Genomic DNA, 15,686 nt, shown 5'->3' on the forward strand with positions numbered 1-15,686 from the left:
TAGCTAAAGAGGACAGGAAATGCATCATGAAAAGCTAAAATTCTTCAGAAGAAAAGCGGAACATCTTGTTTTCCTTTGAACGCCCCGTTGGCGTTTTGCTGCAGCTGTATAATGTCAGTGGAGACGACACAGATCACAGATGTGTGAGCCTCCACCTCTGCTCGATTCCCCCGATAGCAAGGGCCTCATCCCTCCATGTTGCTTTGTACCAAACGCCAAACTGCCCTTTTGTTTTTTGTTTGGGGTTAGAGAACACACTTCCATTGTGTGAACTTGTGAAAGCAGAAGAATGGAGCGATGGAAGTGAGAGCGTGCCGGACCTTCCTGTAGACGGGCTGCAGAGCCGGGTCCAGGTCCTCCTCCATGTGGAACAGAGGGGGTCTGGTGGAGGATTCCTTTATGGGGTCCGGCAGAGCCACGATCCTGCCGTCGTCCCCGAACCACTTCTTTCCCTTCATGGAGAACGAAAACATAGTTATGCATGTTATGACTTCTATACAACCAGAGGAGTCGCCCCCTGGTGGTCAGGAGAGAGAATGCAGCTTTAACACATGAAGCATAGACTTCTATACAACCAGAGGAGTCGCCCCCTGGTGGTCAGGAGAGAGAATGCAGCTTTAACACATGAAGCATAGACTTCTATACAACCAGAGGAGTCGCCCCCTGGTGGTCAGGAGAGAGAATGCAGCTTTAACACATGAAGCATAGACTTCTATACAACCAGAGGAGTCGCCCCCTGGTGGTCAGGAGAGAGAATGCAGCTTTAACACATGAAGCATAGACTTCTATACAACCAGAGGTGTCGCCCCCTGGTGGTCAGGAGAGAGAATGCATCTTTAACACATGAAGCATAGACTTCTATACAACCAGAGGAGTAGAGAGAATGCAGCCTTGATGTTGGTGGGAATTACCTCCTCCATTTTTAAAAGGCGGTTCTCCAGAATGTTCTCGTTGGTCAGCGACACAGGAGGCCTCTCCCCGACGTACAGGCCCTCGTCCTCCATATAGCGAGGCTGCATGTTTTTAGGCAGTTTGATGAAGGTCGGCGCTGTGACGATGACACAAGATGTTCAGTCCTCGACAGAATATTAAGGCCGACGACACATCGGGTGTTTTTGCACGTTTGGAGGATACCTGTTCGGAAACTGGGCGTGAAGAGGAGCTCGCTCTCCCGCCGGACGCGTTCCAGGTGCCCGACATACTCGGCTTTCTTCACTTCCAGGAAGTCCCGGGACGACGGTTCGACGGCGAATAAATCGTCTTCCTCGTCTCGCACAAGAGGAGCGTCTTCACTCTGCGGCGGGACGAGGAATATGAGGCGGGGGGGAAATACTCAGTGATTTCTCACAAAGTTGTTGTCGGGGTCTCACCTGGTCTTCATGTTCATCTTCAACGTCGCCTTCAGCTGCTTCCTGCTCTTCAGCCGCTTCGTCATCTCCGTCCTCCTCAGCGCTCCGTCTCTGTCCGTCTGCTTTCTCGCCCTTCTTCTCGGCCGCGCCTCGTGGATCCGGCTCAAAGTCGAGCGTGAAGAAATTGTACGCCTCCTCGTCCGTGGGCAGACCCTTTTCTGTCTGGAGTCACGAAGAAGGACCAGATCAATAAAACAGATGATTTGTTCTGAACACGAGTGCGACCTCGTCTCCGTCCCTCACCCGCCTGGCTGCTTCTCTGAACTTGACCCTGCCGCTGAGGGCCGGGGGCTCGTCGTGTCTCCCAGCTCGCTCTGAATGGACCTGTCAAACACCGAAATAAGAAGTGTTTTTTTCAAAACTAAAACTGTACTATCTCCTCATGCACAGTTCCGATCTAATTCATTTAAATTGCTAAAGTACTGTAACCCTTGTGAGGAGATACGTGTGCTTTTACTTCTTTTTTTTAAAGATCGCTACATTTTAATAATTTCGTAAGCTCCTCAACACGATTAAGCGATTATAACGTTTCCCTAAGTACCATAAGTAGCCCTAACAACGGCGGATTTCACTCAAAGTTGCTTCCCTGTAACCGTACGGGTTGTGGGGTCTAACTGTATGTCATGGTGCGAGCAAGATTCAGGTCAAAGTAGGTTATTTTTCCATTTCTGAACCGAAAAACACGTTTTTTGGACTGAATATGCTTCTAAACATGTCAATGCTTGTGTTCATTCTGGATTATTATTGCAGATGCTTTAGGTCTTAATCTTTCTTTCTAAAGATGTGCAGTATTACTCTGGGGGATGATGGGAAGGCACCGAACAATACAATTAAAGAAACTTGGGGAGCGATCAAGGAGTCATTTTTGGGGAATCTTGCTCAGAATCTTGATCATATTTATGCAGAAAATAAGTTAAATCCTAATTATTATTATTTTTATTAAAAGCAAAGAGTTGCGGATTCGTTAGAGATCAAGGACAATAGGGTCTGGTATTCATATCAAGGTCATATGAGCTGTAGAACACCTAAGGGCTTATCAGGTTAAATCTCCATCGCGGTGGGAGGAGCCTGTTTGGCCACAGCTGGAGGCCGACGCTCACCTCTCGGTCAAACCGCGTCACCGTGTCTCTGTCTCTGAGTCTCTGCAGGCGGCTGGGCGGCTCCAGAGACGCCTCCTGCTGCTGGAGGCTCTCGCCTTTAGACTGGAGCACAAGCGGGAACACTTTTCATGCAGGAGCTGCAAACACATCTTTCATTATCTGATTCAAATACAAGCTAGTTGGTGTTAGTTACCCTCGCCGCTCTCAGTCTCTCTTCCAGGCGACGTGTCACAAAGCTGTCTAAATGGGAGTCGGGGGTCTGCTGGATTCTTGAGGAGAGACCTAGAAGAGAAAGCACGTCATCAAACAATGCTTACATGTATTACTCAGAGTATTGACTACCGTAGGACTGTACTCTGGTCTCATCTTGTGTGTGTTGTGTGTAATCTTCTTGTAATGTCTAATTCTTATTTCTACTTTATTGTTCTACATATCTGCCCAAGGAAGGATGGGTGGGAATTAGCGTCTTTTTTTTTACTAGGCACATTACATCACATCTTTTTTTGTATATAAGGTTAATGTTTTCTTGCACCAACTGCTTGGATATGATAGTGTCGTTTATATAGTCATTTCACGGGAGTAAAGGTGTTGTGTGGGGGAATTTTTAGAAAGTTTTGTGTCCTCAAACATCCTTAAACGCTGCACAATAAAATACTTCAGTAGTGTTTGTATGATATCAGAGAGAGGCCAGTTCAGAGAGTAAACACTAACCGCTCTGAGATCCAGTCGGGGGTCTTGACAAAACCACAGGGCCAGCTGACCCCTCGTCTTCGGCACGGTGCTGAACGGTGGAGATCTCCTCCACACCATCATCATCATCATGGGACTCGTGGGCTGAAGATCGGTCCAGCAGCTGATATAAGAGACGGAACCGTTAGAGCTTTGAAGGGTGCACTCGTACACTAATGCACACAAAAGGGTGCGACGGGGAGATGTACCCGTTTCTTCCGCCTCTGCCTCTGAGCCCTGAAGGTGCGCTTCAGGGTCTCTCCTGGATCTTCCTCACTGCTTTGGGGTTCCTGCAACACAGACACACCAACTGAGACACAGCAGCATGCAGACTCTACTTCTATCCACCTTCATTTAGCTCAGCTGGAAGGAGAAAAGAAGGTTCCACTGGGCACCGACCTTCATTGTAGCTCCAGGGGTCTCCTCTCTGGAGCTGGTGGACGGAACCAGAGCCTGTGGAGTAGAAGTGCATTCACTAACATCTCCTCCAGGTCACGTTGAGTCTTGTTGAAGCTATTCAACTCCACACACATAAGCTATATAAATACATATATAACCTAGCTTATGTGTGTTTATATAGCATGACCGCGGGTAATAACGCTCCATAACTTCACCTGCACGTCGTCCTCATGTCTGTTTCTGCCCAGCAACGCGCGGGGTTTCTTCCGCAGTTTCTCTCCAACGTCACTAAAACAGAAATAAAGTGTTTTTTATTTTTATTTTGAACCTGTTAGCTCATGTTAGCTTCGAGCTGGCTCACCGTAAACTGCACTAAACTGCTATCTAGCTTCACGTTACCTTGACGACGCCATGGAGACGATCGAGGGTCACTTTACGGCTGCTGTCGTAGTTTAAGCCGACGTTAGTCTCGTGTTGTAAACACAGCACGAGCGCGCTACGGTGTTTGCGTCACTTCGGTCGGCTCGTTTCTGCCAAAATCTGTCATTTTCCGTGCGAGTTTTGTCTTTAAATGCTGAATTTAACGAGAGCAAAGCGGGACCGTTACCGCTGCCTAGTAACGAGAGACACTACCCCTCCACCTACCTTGAAAAGCAGCGTAAATCACAGTCTGTGATAAGTCCCGCCCTACTCTGCTGTGATTGGCTAATAGGCGCAGCTTCGACGGGTCTTCCATCCTTGTGATTGGATGCTGGCTCCACCTTCTTCTTTTCTGAGATGAAAACAAAAGGATCCTGTAAATCATTATAATGAGAAACTTTCTCAAAATAATGACTCATATCTCATAATTATGACTTGTTATCATATTTATGACTTACAGGATCTTTATTTTTTCGTCACAGTACTTATAATGGACTTCCATACAAACAGCATGGCACAAATAAGACAATAACTTTATTGATCCCAAGTGTTGCTGCAGCTGAAAAGTACAAGAAGCAAGAAAAAAAAAAGATGAGTGATACAAAAAACAAGACAGGATTACACAAAAAATACAAATAAAGTAACATAGCATAGCTATGTACATATATACAATGTATAGCTTTGACTTATTGTGCTGGATCCTTGGATAATTGCATATATGGTGTGTAGCACTGTACACTGTAAAAAAAAATATAAATATGTATCTAAATATAAACTAGGACACGTTGTTTGGTCTCCAGAGTCGGGAAACAAAACTGACTTTTCCCGTCTTTGCCTCGGCCAAGTATGTTTCCCTTAACTCCCAAAAGGAAGCTAGCTTTAGCGTCGTCTAGCTAAACGACTCTTGCTAGCGAAAGTGTGAAGAAAGCCGATCAAAAATGTAGCTAGCTAGATGACGCATTCAGCGCCACATCATTTAAAGCCACTTAACTATAAAAGATTGTAACGTTGGGATACTTAGCATACCTTACGCTGTTCTCTATATCTCGCAGTCAATCAAACTATTCAGAAGCGTTGGGGGTCATGGAGCGACACCGATAAGCTCCTAGCTGTTGTTTCTTTGGCACTATTTCCTATAAAAACAATACGTTTTGACATGTTTTGCATCATCTTAAAATATCTTTCTCTCACATGGTTTTGTAAAAATGTTTTGTAAAAGAGAACCAGCTCTAGCGGTCAACATTGTTTTTGTAGCGTACCCCTCCGACAGATGGTCTTGTACTGATGATTTAAATGTGTTTATTTATTCCAAAACCAACATAAGAACTTGTTCCTCTTCGGGGGAGTGCTGATACTATGGAAGCCCGTTTTCGACACAAAACAATAAAAAAAATGAGATGAAAAGTCATAATTATGAGATAAAAAGTCATAACAATGAGACAGAAAGTCGAAATTATGAGATAAAAGGTCATAATAGTCATCTTTTTTTTTTGTGGCGGAAACGGGCTTCCATTTGTTACCGTTTCTTTTTCCATTAAAATTGACGTTAAAACCATAACTTTTAGCCGTTAAACGGCGCACTATGAGACTTCCATTTCAACTACTTTTTTCCGCCTTCAAAATAAAAGCACCATATCTCAAAACAGGAAACAAAATACATTTTTCACACAAAACATGCAACAAAAATAACAAAATTGATTGACAAACAGTTTCTAACTTTAGAAGACATATTGAGTTACTTACAGTTTATTCAAGTTATTATTGAGCCAACAAATACATCAGAAACATCTTCTAGCTTAATCAAATAATATCATTTAAAATCAGTAGATAGGTCTCTATAGTAGTATCATAACTGTCAGTACACACATCTGTATAAAAATATAGTTTGAGCACATAGGAGTAAAAACTAAAACCAGTGACTTTCGTGTGTTATGAGTAGTCCTCTGCCAGCGCGTCGAAGTAGTCGGCGTCGGCGTAGAGCAGGAAGCCGGAGAACAGGCTGTCGGCCCAGCCGGGGTCGGCGAACAGCCCGTTCTGGTCCTGGTAGAAGATCTCCAGCCAGACCTCGTCCTCCGGGTTCAGGAACATCACGGTGGCCCCGGACGCCACGTCGTGGTTCCCCGTGTTGGCGTCGAAGGTCTTGATGCGGTACTCCCCGTTGAGCACCAGGGCGATGGCCAGGTGCTTGTTGGCCAGCGTGATGTCGTAGGAGAAGTAGTAGATCCCCGGGAACGCGCAGAGGAACTTGCCCGTCTTCGGGCTGTAATGGCCGCCCTCGTCGAACAGCACCTTGTTGAACTTGATGGGGGTCTTCTCCGCCGGGTAGCTGCTGGTGATGCCCACCGAGAAGGCCGACTTGGGCAGCAGGCTGCCGCACTTGCAGGTTCCCGCGGTTCCGCGTGGGCCCCTCTGGCCCCGGTCCCCTTTGTGTCCGGCGCTGCCGGGGGCCCCGGGAGGGCCGACCGCGCCGCCCACCCCCACGGGGCCTCGCTTCCCGGCGGGGCCGCGGTCGCCTCGGCCGCCGATCTTTCCCGTCGGGCCGACTCTGCCCTTCAAACCTGAAACAAAGAATGAATATATGAATATAATGTTGGGATCATCATCTCTGCTTTCTGGTTCTGTTACTTCTTTTTACGTCAAATTAAAGCTGCAGCTTGTTGCAGTATCATTTAGCTTTGTGTGAAACTCGCAGTGTGGAGACACTAATGAGGGTCAGAAATGACTGAAATGTAGTCCATCAGCCGGGAAGAGAGCGAGACCACTTCTGGGTGTTTCTTCTTTCACGTATTACGTATTTTCATTTACTTCTTTTTTTAGTTTGATGACATAATGCAACTTCCTTGACTTTAAAAAGGACAAACATCACATGTGTGTAATCCGTGGCTCAACTCTAACGGGTTTGTCTCACGTTGACAACGCGTTAGAGTTCCTTCCAAAACAAGGTCCCCCGGGAGGGGGCGGGGCTTAACCTCCATAAAAGGCATCAATCATCTGCCATACACATCAGCGTCTGCTCTGCACTTGTTGAACTATTTCAGAAACAGTGAAAGTCAACACGAAGCCCCACCCAGTGTGCAGCACTGAGTCACTCTTGGCACGCCGCCATCTTGATATTTCAACAGCACATTTGAACTGGATTCATCCAAACTATTTACATGCAGTCGGTGAGAAAACACCGTGACTTGTTTATCGCCTCCATCAGATTTATTGCTGTTCATGCATGATATCAATACCAGAGGAGATGAGACGTCTTCCAAATATTTAATCTCTAAAGAAAACAAACCAAGATGTGAACAGGTTGTACGGTTGAAAGCTCTGGAAAAAAGAGATGCTGTTCTATTTGTCCTATAACTCACCTTCTCCAGACTCGAGGAAAGAAAACATTTATTTCACTTGAGTTGAGTTTGTTCTCAGCAGCTTTTACATCACCAAACTTCACTCTTTCATTCATATATTCTGAGGGTTTATGCAGAGGGGTTAGTTCACACATTCATAACCTTTAAAAAAAAATTAAAATATATATATATATATATAATAAAAGAAATAAAGAAATGAAAAATAAATTAAATAAATTTAAAATATATATATAAATAAATAAAATGTTTTAATACAAGAGATATATATTAATTTAGATTTGTTTTAGTTTTTTTTTTAGAAAACTCTCCTCTGAAGTCTTCAGTGTGTATATTCTAAACAACATAGTTGTCTGACACCTAAACAGCTGTTTCCAGCTCCCATCATGCATCTGTCCAGTGAGTGTCCGTCTGCCGGCGCACATGACCCGACCTGTTTCTGTTTCATAGAATACCTGCGTCTCCCTTTTCTCCCCCTTCACCCTTCCTGCCATCTCTGCCATCTCTTCCCGGGATACCCACATTCCCATCCGCTCCCGGGGGCCCACCGGGACCGGGCGCTCCGGCGGGGCCCGGTGACCCGGGGACGCTGCAGACCAGACGCGGCGGCGGCGGCGCTCTCCTCCCTTTGGCCGCCGACAGCTGGCCGAGGACGGCGGGGCAGAGACACACGGCGAGCAGGGCCCACGGCCCCACGCCTGAGGGGGAGAGACACAACCTCAGTGACGCGACCTCAGTGACGTGACCTCAGTGACGTGACCTCAGTGACGTGACCTCAGTGACGTGACCTCAGTGACGTGACCTCAGTGACGTGACCTCAGTGACGTGACCTCAGTGACGTGACCTGTGACCCCCTGACACAGACCCACAGATGCACTGGTTTAGAGGACGAGAGCTTTCGGACACCAGTGGAGAGGACCTGTCCTTCTTTTAGCAGATATTCAAAAGCAAACAATAAGAAGAGCATAAGAAGACGCAGCACTGGCTGCAGTCTATTTTTACATGACTTTAAGTTCCCCTCAAAACCTAAACCTGTTCCTTTCTCCTCGAGGTCTCAGACCCTCTGACCAGCTCTCTGGTTTCTCCTCCTGACTATGATCATCATATAATAATAATAATAATAATAATAATAATAATAATAACTTTATTTATAGAGCACCTTTTGAAAACAAAGTTTTACAAAGTGCTCTACAGAGAAGCAAAGCATAGCTATAATTGAATACCAGTAAACAAAAAGGACCATAAAGTCAATGAATACATTGAAATCAAACAAACAAAAACAGGGGAACAAAACAACTGCATGAAAAAATAATCATAAACCGACATTATAAAAGGACGACATCACTGAAAAGCAATTCTATAAAAATGTGTTTTAAGAAGTGATTTAAAAGAAGTTATTGATTCTGCAAGCCGGTATCATGTCTTCTTCTTATCATGGGATCAGACTCTATAATTATGCATTATGACTTTATTACGTCATGCTAACTCTCACTTATGAAAGCATGACACTCGGTTTGAGTCTGACCCCTGATTTAGTTCTTCTTCTTAATTCATTTCATATTTGTGAAGAAGTCATGTGACCTCGAACCAAACCGCCTCCGTTCCAACTCGTTTTGTTTACGGCCAAAACATTCCTGAGTTATGACATAACATCCAGAGAATAAACACGGAGCGGAGCCTGGATTATTATGGGATTATTATAGCTTGTGTTAAGGGAGAGACACATGTTGGACGTCAAACATCTCACAACACTCTGAGAAGATTATGGAGATGTTTATGTTTGGGGAGTTTGGCCAAACGCAGAAGAAACATGTGAGATTTATGGATTCCATTAATATGTTTGTTTCTCTGCACACGTGAGAACGTGAGATCCACATCTGATCTTTGAAGGTCGGAACACGACCAGATCCGATTTGATCATATCAGATCATATCAGATCATATCAGATCATATCAGATCATATCAGATATGATATGAGCCGATTAATCCTGATCTAGAAACACGGCAACGTGATGTCATAAAACAAGCGATGTGCGTCCTGATGGGACAGTAAACACAACGAGATAAACAGGAAGGACACATGCAGCTGCAGGGAAACACACACACACACACACACACACACACACACACACACACACACACACACACACACACACACACACACGGTGGGAGGTCCTGTGAGAGGAACCTCGCTCGCCAATTCTGACGTAAAACGTCTATTATTAGAAATGCTCTTACATGGATATACGTGCAGCAATTTAGACATTTTGATCTATTTTCCCTTCATAACTCGTCTTCTTTCATTCTAGAGGAAATGAAACATTTATTTTACTTCTTTCTCTGTTTGCGTCTGTAGATTTCTCATAAAGTTACCATTACATAATGCCTCATTAGCATATTTAAACATCATTTCATAAAACTTGTAACACAATAAATCCTCCTCTTAGTGTGAGTGATGAAGTGGTGAAGCTTCATGGTGATATTTATGAGTTCATGTTTTCACCTGTAGAGAATAACTAAACTTCTCTTTATGTCTGTTGAGTATTTTATGATTTATGGAGCGACACAAAGAGAAATCATACATTCCCTTGGGAGCAGATATTTAATATGATAATGCACCAATTGCATATTTAAAAATACATTTTCAGAAAACAAATGTGCACCTGCAATAAATCATGAAGGAAACAATTCAACATGCATTTTAAAAATGAAGCCATGAATGATCGTTATGTATCTGGTCTCTGAACAGGTGCAGGTCAGATCTCACTGCACCAGATGTCTGAGTCTCTGAGCCTCATCGGGCCTCAGCTGTTGAGCTGAACTCAGGTCGAACAGCGAGTCCTCAACCAGCAGCTGTTCCCTTTTAAAAGCAGCTGTTTTGTTTTAAAAGCAGGTTTGAAAAGACCCAATGAGACTGAGTCTGACTTCTTGTCCCTGTCCCAGTGGTCCCGTCCTGAGAGTCGTGTGAATAGAGTCGGCTGCTCCAGCTTGTTGGTTCCATCCCTGATGGACATGCGTGTGCAGCGGTGTTCTTACCCCACATTTGGCAGCTGTTCCTCTCGGGTCGCGTCCTATCGGCTCAGACTCCCGTGAGATTCGACCCCTCGATGAACATGTTAGTGTCTCTCTGCTTCCTGCATGCGGAGCTGCAGACGTGTGATGCAGAGCTGAGCTGCAGAGTGTTTACCAGCAGCCGCCTGCACTCGCTCCATCCAGCCCTCCTCTTCCTCCTCCTCCTCCTCCTCCTCCTCCTCCTCCTCCTCTAGTCCACTCCCTTCTCCCCGTCCTAACAGAGTCCTCTCCATTACGTCATGGGGAGGATTCCTGAGATGTGAGACACTTGGATCTGGTAAATACAGGCGGCTGTTCTATGAAAAGTCATATTTATTGAATGGAGAATTCGTTCTGCCTCTTTGACCTCTGTGTTCCTGACATTCAACTCTAGATGGCGCCAGAGAGTGTGGAGGACATCTTATTATTTACTTATAATTATGTATGTATATATACGTATACATATATATATATATATATATATATATATATATATATATATATATATATATATATATATATATATATATACATATGTATAAATGGAACATTTAGTGTAAGAAAGAGGTGGTTGTGGTTTGCTTGTGTTTCGTGTGTAAACATGTTAAAGGAGCAGCTTCATGTCATGTGTGATGGACATCAGGACATTCCTCCAGTCTGTTTATAGCAACACAAAGTACTCATGAACAATGAAAACGGCACTTCCTCATTCCTTCACGTCACGTCACCGGAGGTCATTCCAGGATAATATCTATATCCATCCATCCATCCATCCATTATCAGCCGCTTATCCGGGTCGGGTCGCGGTGGCAGCAGGTTCAGCAGGCCGACCCAGGCTTCCCTCTCACCTGCAACACTTTCCAGCTCATTCTGGGACCCCGAGGCGTTCCAAGGCCAGCCGGGAGATATAATCCCTCCAGCGTGTCCTCGGTCTTCCCCGGGGTCTCCTACCAGTTGGACGTGCCTGGAAAACCTCTAATGGGAGGCGTCCAGGAGGCATCCTGACTAGATGAACCACCTCAGCTGACTCCTTTCGACGCGAAGGAGCAGCGGCTCGACTCCAAGCTCCCTCCTGATGTCCGAGCTCCTTACCCTATCTCTAAGGGTGAGCCCGGCCACCCTGCGGAGGAAGCTCATTTCGGCCGCTTGTATCCGAGATCTCGTTCTTTCGGTCACGACCCAGAGTTCGTGACCATAGGTGAGGGTTGGAACGTAGACCGACCAGTAAATGGAGAGCTTCGCCTTCCGGCTCAGCTCCTCTTCACCAGGATGGACCGGTACAGCGCCTATATATATATATATATATATATATATATATACAAATTTGAAGCAATTCTTTTGGGGGGAAATACAGAAAACCAACAGATTTCTCTTATTTATGCTTCATGGGAGAAGCTGAGTTATTATAGGAAGGTAAAATAGAAAAATAAAATAACATAAAAGTCATCAGATGGCTGAGTGCATGAATATACCATTTGCATGGTACGCATCATAATAAAAAAAAGCACAGCTATTATAACTAGAAAATGCATTTCCTGCTGAAAATGCATTGGAATGCTAAAAGCTGAAGCTTCAAGCTTACATATTTGAAAAGATAGCTGAATATAACAAAATATGAAATGATCGAATAATAGCTGAAGGTTATGTCAACATCTGAGCATTTAAAAGGTGTCTGTAGCTGAAGGTATGCACAACCTGTACGCTTTTGAAGTTGAAGAGGATTTGAAGATTTCCTCCATTGGATCCCATTCATTCAAAAATTGGAAAAGTCAGAAATATGAAAAGGTCATTGCCATCGTGTCCTTAAGGAGCTGAACATTTTAATAGCTGAACGGTTTCTGTAGCTGAATATATGGAGGAGGAGAAGAGATTCAAAATATGTACGGAAGAAATAGAATAAGATATATAAGTTGAACGAGAGAGGTAGAGAAAGAGGGAGAGAGAGAGTGAAACAGAAGAGAGAGAAAGAAAGAAAGACAAAAGAGGGAGAGAGAGGGGTAGAGAACGAGAGAGGTATAGAAAGAGGGAGAGAGAGGGGGAGGACAGAGAGGAAGAGAGAGAAAGAAAGAGAGGGGGAGGGATGGATAATTACACTAATACTGATGCATAATCCACATACACACCTGCAGTATTATATATATAATATATAATCAGCTGTTTAGTTCATTTAATGCTTCACATTCAGATTATTTTGACTTTTCTCTGGAGAAAATGTGTCTTTGGTGTTCCAGATGTCTCTAAGTTATAAAATACAAAGAGGTTTTTATCTTTAACATTACACAGTATTTAATAAGCGTATCATCAACTTTTCTATGTCAAATATTAAAAGTAATCAACTACAGCTGGCAGGTTAATGTAGTGCAGCACAAAGTATTTCTATTTGAAATATAGTGCGTATACTCTCTCTTAAGTAACTCACTAAAATACATCGAACTTTGTATCAGTTTGAAGAAGTTTACAGAAAAATATAAAAATATTTAAGAATTCATCTTTTTTTTCAGATTCTCATAACAATGTCTCTGTGACGTAAAACAATGGATGATAACGCTCCATACACAGAATATTATATAACATATAACAGCCATGTTGTGTCAAACAGAATGGGTCTTTATTCAGGAAGTGAAAGAAAGAAAAACTAAAGAAAGATTGTAATCAACACCCCATTTAAATACAAAACCAACAAAAATAAACATGATATTCATTTTGCATATCAAAGAACCGTTCAGTAATAATTACAATCCAAACACCTCATAAACCACTTTTGTGAATCTATACACAAACTCTGATTTAGAAATTAGTCACTTTGACAATAAAATTACAAATATTTAGCTTTAAAAATAATTAAAACTCAAAATAATATCTTAGCAATTAGCATCTTAATTTCATATATAGTGAATTTCCACATAAAAATACAAAATGATACCAATGACATTTAAATATGAAAAAAAAATGATTCCAAGAACTCTGCTACTTAAAACAGAAATAAAACTTGGGATAAAACAAGATGAAATGAAAATAGAAATATGCATGAAAAAGTCTCTCCGTTTGTTAGCAAAACACTATCCCAAAATAACTACAATCATTTACATCAGTACAAAGATATCTGGATTTAAAAATAGTTGCAATGAAAAAACAGGGGTTTTTTAATTTTTTCTGACAGTAAAAAATGACACTGTGGATCAGAAATCTGCAAAATATGCAATGACAAAAATAAATCTGCATTAAAAAGGTTTTACACTGTAGTTCTTACTTTTTTATACAAACATTAGAAACAGTATTGCACATCACAACACAGATTCGAGGTTAGTCAGCCTTTCAAAATGTGTTATATTCAAGTTTCAGAGCATCTACGAGGACGGCAGCGGGGCCTCGATGCCAGGGGAGAATCTCAAGTGTCTTCCAAGGAAATGATCAAAACCTTCATGTTGCTTCCTTCAAATGAAAATGTGTCTCAAAACAAGAGTCAACTGCGTGTATCAAAAACTGTTGTTACTGATGACGGGATTCTTTGTCTTTGAACTTCTGGACATAATTAGCAAAGGGGAGGAGGGGAATAAATTGTATTTAATTGTCCTATTTAAATAGAAAAATACAATCAAAATCAAATAGTTTTTTTTTTGTCTACAAAAATAGTGAAATAAATATGATTATTTTTTTACAAAAACAAAGACACGTACAGAACAAAGTAACAGTGTTAAACATAGAAAATAGAACCTCACAAAAACAGCACGAGTCAAGTGTTACAGGTGACGATATTCAGACATGTTCATGAGAACTAAAGCCACATGGAGGGGTCGGTCTTTAAAGAGTAGCTAAACCCCAGAGTAACTAAACCCCAGAGTAGCTAAACCCCAGAGTAGCTAAACCCCAGAGTAGCTAAACCCCAGAGTAACTAAACCCCAGAGTAGCTAAACCCCAGAGTAACTAAACCCCAGAGTAGCTAAACCCCAGAGTAGCTAAACCCCAGAGTAACTAAACCCCAGAGTAGCTAAACCCCAGAGTAACTAAACCCCAGAGTAACTAAAGCCCAGAGTAACTAAAGCCCAGAGTAACTAAAGCCCAGAGTTTAGCCGCGTCTATCATCGGCTCAGTGATGTGACAAGAAGCTTTAAGTTGGTCAATTTTACTCATTTAGCAGCTGGCTACTTAGCTAGCTAGTTAGTTAGATAGTTAGCTATCTAGCTAGCGTGCTAATTCCACCATGATTTCATGCTACGTGTTAAAGAACATTTAACGCTCCACATGAATTGCTGGGCTACGTTGCTTTAACATTTAGCAGAACTTCACTGTTTATAAATTAACGTTCATGACAGCCGTTATCCGTTTAATTAGCCGATACGAACCGCTAGCATGCTAGCTATTGTTATGGTTCGGTGAGATTGCTGTAAATTGTCCCGATGAGATGATACAGTGGGAACTCATATAAACATTTGTGCGTTAGAGTTTACGTGGGGTATAAGTATGCTAGCAGTGAGCCAAGCAGCAAACCTCCGCGGCTGAGAAAGTAAGCTAACAGCCAATAACAAAATGTGAATGCAATAGCCAGGTTTCAACCAGTGGAGGGCGATAAATATTCATATTATATAGAATTCAACTACTTTGCACTAAATTGTCAGGATTTTGGACCTAAGTCCATAAACAACGCTCCTAAAAGCACACATACATAGTCTTTTAATCGTGTTTTGGGGGTTTAGTTACTCTTTAACCTTCGCCATTGTGACCCCGCCCCCTCCCTCCCCCGTCCTCACAACATCCAAACTACATTAGAATATATTATAAAATTTTGGATTCTCTACTCATACAGAACATGGATAACTTAAGACCACTGCTTCACGCTACATCTTAAATAAGTAATCATGAAAAAAAAAATTGATAAATCTTCTGTAGGATCATAAATAGGTGGAGATTTTCAGTGAATCCACGTTTGCGCTTAAAATCACTTAAGGACAAGAAATAAAGTAGGGATATAGAAAAGTAGTGCATAATATATATATTTATATATATATATTATTTAAAAAAAACATATCGAAGAGCCAGTGAAAGGTAAGTAGTTGACACAAACAAATATTAAAACTAATAGAGTCTCAGTTTCATGACAGTACACACGAGACGCCTGGACAACGAGGGGCGTGGAGCACGGGAAAAAAACACGACGACACACCTGTGCACACCTGCGCACCTGTGCACCTGTGCACACCTGTACACACCTGTGCACACCTGCGCAC

General features: G+C 42.7%; 2 protein-coding genes across 2 annotated transcripts in view; both read right to left on the reverse strand.

Moving 5' to 3' along the window:
* cc2d2a (coiled-coil and C2 domain containing 2A) overlaps positions 1–3,945 on the reverse strand; it is a gene marked incomplete at its 3' end in the record, with an annotated part of 23,254 nt that extends 19,309 nt beyond the window's left edge. Inside the window, exons 1-11 of the mRNA XM_079220427.1 lie at positions 3,853–3,945; positions 3,638–3,691; positions 3,448–3,528; positions 3,221–3,362; positions 2,703–2,791; positions 2,510–2,611; positions 1,653–1,733; positions 1,371–1,571; positions 1,135–1,294; positions 912–1,048; positions 321–452 (exon numbers count right to left, since the gene is read on the reverse strand). Coding sequence (XP_079076553.1) covers positions 321–452; positions 912–1,048; positions 1,135–1,294; positions 1,371–1,571; positions 1,653–1,733; positions 2,510–2,611; positions 2,703–2,791; positions 3,221–3,362; positions 3,448–3,528; positions 3,638–3,643 — 1,131 coding nt within the window. The 5' untranslated portion in view covers positions 3,644–3,691; positions 3,853–3,945. The remainder of the gene's footprint in view (positions 1–320; positions 453–911; positions 1,049–1,134; positions 1,295–1,370; positions 1,572–1,652; positions 1,734–2,509; positions 2,612–2,702; positions 2,792–3,220; positions 3,363–3,447; positions 3,529–3,637; positions 3,692–3,852) is intronic.
* Positions 3,946–4,617: 672 nt separating this feature from the next.
* On the reverse strand, positions 4,618–10,553 carry c1qtnf7 (C1q and TNF related 7). The gene is made up of 3 exons (XM_079220739.1): positions 10,447–10,553; positions 7,866–8,108; positions 4,618–6,615 (listed from the first exon to the last, which is right to left on the reverse strand). The coding sequence occupies exons 1-3, from the start codon at positions 10,451–10,453 to the stop codon at positions 5,987–5,989; spliced, it is 879 nt and encodes a 292-aa protein (XP_079076865.1). The 5' UTR covers positions 10,454–10,553; the 3' UTR covers positions 4,618–5,986.
* Positions 10,554–15,686: the final 5,133 nt, after the last annotated feature.

This window comes from Taurulus bubalis, assembly GCF_910589615.1.
Source record: "Taurulus bubalis genome assembly, chromosome: 7".
Lineage (NCBI taxonomy): Eukaryota > Metazoa > Chordata > Actinopteri > Perciformes > Cottidae > Taurulus > Taurulus bubalis.

Coding starts and splice junctions, on each gene's coding strand:
- c1qtnf7 (XM_079220739.1), bottom strand. Junction 6,616..7,865: donor GGGAGAAAAGGGAGACGCAG/GTATTCTATGAA, acceptor TCTTTGTTTCAG/GTTTGAAGGGCAGAGTCGGC.